The sequence below is a fragment of the Bombyx mandarina genome, chromosome 19 (genome assembly GCF_030267445.1).
Source record: "Bombyx mandarina strain Sakado chromosome 19, ASM3026744v2".
NCBI classification, from domain to species: Eukaryota; Metazoa; Arthropoda; class Insecta; order Lepidoptera; family Bombycidae; genus Bombyx; species Bombyx mandarina.
In genome coordinates, this window is record NC_143225.1 from 6,380,221 (window position 1) to 6,386,945 (window position 6,725).

The 6,725-nt window shown below is 34.1% G+C and overlaps 1 protein-coding gene across 1 annotated transcript; it reads left to right on the forward strand.

Moving 5' to 3' along the window:
* Nucleotides 1–782: 782 nt before the first annotated feature.
* On the forward strand, nucleotides 783–6,492 carry Rpb5 (DNA-directed RNA polymerases I, II, and III subunit Rpb5). Its single transcript, XM_028173751.2, has 6 exons — nucleotides 783–950; nucleotides 1,022–1,110; nucleotides 2,473–2,651; nucleotides 3,422–3,584; nucleotides 3,916–3,994; nucleotides 6,374–6,492. The coding sequence occupies exons 1-6, from the start codon at nucleotides 894–896 to the stop codon at nucleotides 6,437–6,439; spliced, it is 633 nt and encodes a 210-aa protein (XP_028029552.1). The 5' UTR covers nucleotides 783–893; the 3' UTR covers nucleotides 6,440–6,492.
* Nucleotides 6,493–6,725: the final 233 nt, after the last annotated feature.

Consider the following 6,725-nt stretch of genomic DNA (forward strand, 5'->3'; position numbering starts at 1 on the left):
CGCAGGGCGTTTTTGTGAAGCTTTTACAGGAGAATTAAGCATTAGAGAAAGATCGTCCATCTCTGAATCTAAAGAAGACCTCCCTCTGTCCGGCGGGACGTTTTCGCCCACCGAGGACGACATTGACATAAAAAATACACTTACCAGTTAAATGAAACTTAAACTAATCCACCACCAACAAAAATAGGGCAACACAATTCTTAAAAACACAGAAAAAACGGGAAAAACACTAAAAATAATCGAAACGCGTGTGATCTGACAGATGTCCAACTACCCTCCACTGAGCCCTAATGAATGCATCAAACTGTTTTCATTGAAGTCTCTGAAGTTTGTACTAGTAATTTCGAAATAACATATTGCAGACCATGATTCATTTTATGTAAAGATGATGACAATATGTATATTAAAAATGAATAATTCCAAGAATACTGCCTTTGAATATGGATAAAATAACAAAGCTTAAAGATTTAAAATGGATATTAACCGTATAGTTTTTAGAAAAAGGGGGCTGAAAACAGAATGAAGTGGCCGAATTCAGTTTCTCGGATTCTTTCATTTATTGAATTGTCAGTAAATTCCGAACAGTTAATGAGAGGTTCATTAATTTCATCTCATCTAACAACTACGGTGCTGTATATATGTCATCAATTAATAATATTTCAAGTTATTAATTTTCATTCCAAGATCAATTATTTTTCAAAAGATAGACATGAATGGCTTTTGCTATAAAAAAATCTATTGTATGGACTGTGATTCCTTTGCGTATCTGTATGCTGTCAAAAGAAGCAATATTTTTTAAAAACATTACAGGTAATACCTAGATATAACAAGAGAATCAATGAAATTATCGTTTGTAGGAAAGGGATTTATCAGTTTTAAGTAGATTATAAAACATGGATGATGACGCGGAAACTTACAAACTCTGGCGTATACGTAAAACTGTAATGCAGGTGAGGTTATATTTGATGCTATTCATCTTGTTGGTTGGATTCTAACAGTAACCGAGGCATAATATTTACAGTTGTGCCATGACCGAGGATATTTAGTCACGCAAGATGAATTGGACCAAACTTTAGAACAATTTAAAGAGCAGTTTGGCGATAAACCAAGGTATACTATTGTTCTTATAACCTTATTAATCTGATACGCTCTAGTGTAGCCAGAAAGACATTCGGACTTCGGGCTAAGAGCAATCCATCCATCAAAAAAATTATTAATTTTATAATTTGCGTATACAGTATTAAATAAACTATCATGCAGTGACGCATTTATGCGTCTGGATTGAAGATCTGGCAACGGTTAATACTAATCATCAAAATCAGTGGAGTTTGCAGACCCCATTTCTCTTTTCTTTTCACTGCTATATTTTGTTGTAATTTTAAAGTTGTCCACTATAATTAAATCTGCTACATGTTTCTTTATGGTGGGATAGCACTGTACCGTTTTATAATTAGCAAAAATAAAATATAGTTTAGACCTTTCCATTGTCAATCCATATATGTATAATGTTGTTCAGTTTAAAGCTAATTGTAGGTAGCTTGAATTTTTATATTTTTATATTTAACAAATCAGCCCCAATGGTCCAAACATTAAATTAACTTTTAATAATTTGTTAATTTGTCCCGACATATGTATTGTACAAGTTGTTTAATTTCAAGTCAGAATAATTTGAAGAAGTACTGAGTAGCTGCAAGTGAGATCTCTTGTATGAAATCAAAACACAAATATGAATTTGTAAACACCACTGACCCATCATTTTGGTTCAGGGGTATTGTAGTATAACTAAGTTTCGGATCCAGTTACAGAGCAATTCAACGTTTTTGTCTTCATACTTGTTATCTTTCTGAAGCTGTTCTTATGTTATTGGAATCTCCAATTTAATAGGTTCTCACTGTTAACATCTTTAAGTTTACTTTCAGTTTCTTTCATTGGCTTCATTGCTTAAATATTTTTTTGTAATGTAATTAAGCATCAACAGCCTTTTAATAAAATGTTGATATTTTCAAAAGTCGGCACAGGTTAAAAAACTTTTAAGGAATCACTACAATATAATGAGTGTTTTCTACCATAATGATGTGTACTAAATTTACTTACCAAAATATAACTGAGCTGTCTGAGACAGAGAGCGATGTACTAGACTGTTTTTAAATTTATTATCTAACATTTCCATTTCTTCAGCTGTCCTTTCAAAATTCTTGAAAGTATGTAATTTAGCATCTAAATATTTCACAATGAAATGTCACTTTGACTTATAAAAATGATTGTTTTCAAAGAGAATAATGTAAATACCACCTCTATAGTAAATGATTACATAGTTACTGTGTGAATAATTGGAAATTTATGTTATCAGATCATTCAACTCATGGCCAACAAAAGAAATCTATGGGTTAATGATGAAATTAATATGAAAATCATCAAGTTTGGGTTGATTTATAAAAAAAATCTAGAATTTAATTCAGCTTTTTTTTTTAGTGAGAAAAGACCAGCAAGAAGTGATTTGATTGTGTTAGTGGCTCATAATGATGATCCAACAGATCAGATGTTTGTTTTCTTTCCTGATGAAGCTAAAATTGGTATAAAAACTATAAAGACATATTGTACAAGAATGCAAGAAGAGAATATTCATAGGGCTATTGTTGTTGTACAGGCGGGTATGTATCATTAACTAATCAAAAGTATCCTACATAGTACTCGAGAATGCATATTTTTCTCCAAATAGAGAGCAAAATAAGTATCTTGGTTTTTACTCCTTAATTGTAAAACTTTGTGGTTTTGATTGTATTTTGGAAACTCAATGTATAAATATAGCTTTAGTGGTATTTTTATAACTAGCCACTTCCTAATGTGTAAATATCGATATATATTTATTAAATGCATGAAAACCTTATCTGCACCCTGTTCATCCATACTATGTGGAATCCATGTGTTCATCGTTAGTGCGTTTCCAGATATCTTTTTGCCACATACCATCCGGCTCTGGAATTAAATCTACTCCACAGTACTTCCTAAGCACTATGATATGTCTTTCTTCAAACGTGGCTTGAATGTGTTACTCTGAGGTAGGCAACAACTTGACTGTGGTCTTGCTGCTGTCCATAAGCGACGGAAACCACTCACCATCAGGCTGGTCATATGCTTGTAAGCCGGTTACAAAAACAAAAATAAACCTCTGCAATCTACAACTGCTATTTTCAAAGGGAATTTTGTATTATGATGGCAGCCATCTTCGCAATATCAAAGAGGAATACTAAGAGTAATTTCTTTGAAATTTATGAGTCAGACATATGAAAAAAAAAACTCGTATTTGCATAGTGATGAACCATGAAAATTTAATACATTGTAAAAGTCCACCTATGTACATAATATGTATTAAGGAATCTCAAATCTCTCAAAATAAAATTCATACTTTCGTAACTTTCAGGAATGTCACCATCAGCCAAACAGTCACTGGTTGATATGGCACCCAAATACATTCTAGAACAGTTCCTTGAATCGGAACTTCTGATTAATATAACCGAACATGAGTTGGTACCGGAACATATTGTGCTGACACCTGATGAAAAGCAAGAACTCTTGGCAAGATAGTATCCTTTACTGACAACGTTTAGAAATTAGAAATAGCAATATTGATAGAAGCAACAAAGATAGATTTAGGTTTCGGAAATTAAACATTTGACCTCCTGTCTCAGATGAGTGGTGACATTGTGTTGTCTATAGGCTCTGATAACAACTTCAAACTAGACGGGCCGTGAACCCGTCTAGTGAAATAAAAATGTAATGGTTAAATTGGCAATGTCCCATAGTCATTTCAATCTAATGTTATTTCACTACTGACTTAATATGTAACTGAGATAGCATTATACACAGACAAAAAAATCGGTTCATTTAAATGAAAATTTCCTAAATGAATGACAGTAAGCTGAAAGAGAACATGTTGATGAGAATACAAGCAGGTGACCCTGTGGCGAGATACTTTGGACTTAAACGAGGACAGGTGAGTCATTTATCATAAATTTCTAGGTATGAACATTTCATTGATATAAAAAAAAGTTATTTTTTTATGTTTAAAAGGGTAAAGGAGCTTTCTTGGTGTTAGGTGGTAACCAAACTTCATATACATAAACTCCCCTCCACGGTGTTTCCCGAGCGCTATGACATGTCCTTCTTCAAACGAGGCTTGTGGAGAGTATTAAGCGGTAGGCAGCGGCTTGGCTCTGCCCCTGGCATTGCTGAAGTCCATGGGCGACGGTAACCACTCACCATCAGGTGGGCCGTATGCCCGTCTGCCTACAAAGGCAATAAAAAAAAACCCTTCTTGAGACAAGAGTGTCTCAGGTATATAGTATAACGGTTGACCACCATTCAAACGGAAACGTATTAACGAAGGGTAGGGCAGCCATTGTACTGTACAAACTGAGACCATAGAACTCATATCTCAAGGTAAGTGACGGCACTTATGCTGTGGATGTCTATGGGCCACTTAACATCAGATAGGCCGTGAGCTCGTCCACCCACCTAAGAAATTAAAAAAATGGTTCGCGGCATAAATAGACAGGGCGGTGGTACCTACCAGTGTGTGCTCAGGTGACGCCCTACCAGTAACTACATATAACTTTGGGGCATTTATTGATGAACTTATAAGTTAGTTGTTCAAAGCACGATAGATGGCGCTCAAAGTGTAACAAATGTTTGTATTCGATTTTAAACGGAAATATAGCATGTTATGATTAATTAAACAATATCGATAAAATATTGTTAGGGAAATATGATGAAAATTAATTTATTTCAGGATATACGTATTGATAATGTATAATAAGTAGGAGAACAACGGAAAAAACATACGCATTTGACATAGCAAATTTCGAGTATGTCATTACCTCTCGATGACATAACAAAACAAAGACATTCAATTAATATGACCACGCTATTTTAACGAAAACATTCATAATTTGGGGAATAATTCTTAGTTTAAAATAAATATATTTTTTGATATTACATTTACATTATTGTTTTATATTAAAATTATTTTACTTTTAGTTCGGCGAGTTATAATAAGGTGTTGTCTAGTTTTCAAACTATTCTTAATTTGTCCTTTTTAGTCTCGATACGAACTTACAGCTACTTGCTAACCCTCAGACACAGCCCACTGAGTTTCTCGCCGGATCTTCTCAGTGGGTCGCGTTTCCGATCCGGTGGTAGATTTTGCGAAGCCACGGCTCTTGCTAGGGTTCGTGTTAGCAACGACGTCAGGTTTGAGCCCCGTGAGCTCACCTACTAGTTAAGGCGACGCTGATATAGTCTCTCAAGGCTCTCAGCTTAGGTAGGAAAAAAAAAGCTACTTGAAGGAAGACTCGAAATTCATATAATCGAATTTTTAAATTCAAATTTTAAAAAAAGCGAAAAAATAACAAAGCTATTAAATTATTGCATTGCTATCTCTGCCCTTGGAAGAGTGTGATATAATAATATTTGAATATTGAAATTGGCGAAACTCACATTCAAATATTCACTATACACATTATCCCTATTTTGTAGTCATTGGATATGGTGATATTTGTTGGAGATATTTTCAAAAATAGAAGTAAATAAAAAAATATTTAAAAAAATCGGTTGAAAACAAACAAAACCTATGTCAGTTAGACCCTTCATTTTAGGGTTTTTTTTTCTCTCGATAATTTTACGAATATTTGTTGAAGGAAGATATTGTACACATATAGGTACCCTGTAAATCAGCGGATCATATTGAAAACAATGATACTTGTAACTAAAAAATCAATTAAGTGAAGTTACACAATTTTGGCGTGTTTTATGGTCACGATCGGTACTTGAATTCGATGTGTTAGGCTCCCGGTTTTCGTGCAAGCTTTGTATGTTAATTTGAATTTAAGGCTCATTGGATACACCGCGTCGGTTACGCTGCCTCATATTTCGAATCACTTACCTTACTTTGGCTGAGTACGTCAGAATTCAAATCGAGTATAAGAATATTTAAAGCACTTTTTTTTGTTTCATTTACCCATAGACATAGCCCACTGAGTTTCTCGCCGGATCTTCTCAGTGGGTCGCGTTTCCGATCCTGTGGTAGATTCTGCGAAGCACTGCTCTTGCTTAGGGCCAGTGTTAGCAACACTCTGGTTTGAACCCCGTGAGCTCACCTACATGTTAGGGCGAAGCTGAAACAGCCTCTCAAGGCTATCAGCATAAGCAGGAGAAAAAAAATCATAATCGTCTGTGTTAAATTCTCATTTAAAAAAGAAAGCAGATGTAGACATAATGTGTTTGATTTTTAAAGTGATAAAACGTTTTCGACATTTTTTTGTTTGTTGTAGATCAAGCGATAATAATAAAAATTAAACGCGATACTTTATTACAGGTGGTGAAGATCATAAGATCATCGGAAACAGCCGGGCGGTACATTTCGTATAGATTAGTTTGTTAATTTAGCAATAAGATAAAAATAAAATAAGAGAACAAAATCTACATACCTAATAAGTTGTTTTATTTTATTACTTATCTATACTAATTTATAAATCTACAGTGGTTTTTACGGATGTTCCGCTATAACTACTGAACCATGCATCCGATTGACTTGAAACTTGGTATCCATGTAGAAAATACATGTACTTAATGGATAGGCTAATATATGAGTGTTGGACTCCTTATACCAGTTGTAGGGGCGTTAATGATGAGAATCTTTGTGGGGATGAGAAATAATAATGTTAATT

Coding starts and splice junctions, on each gene's coding strand:
- Rpb5 (XM_028173751.2), top strand. CDS start 894: ATGGATGATGACGCGGAAACTTACAAACTCTGGCGTATACGTAAAACT. Junction 2,652..3,421: donor TATTGTTGTTGTACAGGCGG/GTATGTATCATT, acceptor CGTAACTTTCAG/GAATGTCACCATCAGCCAAA. Junction 3,585..3,915: donor CAAGAACTCTTGGCAAGATA/GTATCCTTTACT, acceptor AATGAATGACAG/TAAGCTGAAAGAGAACATGT.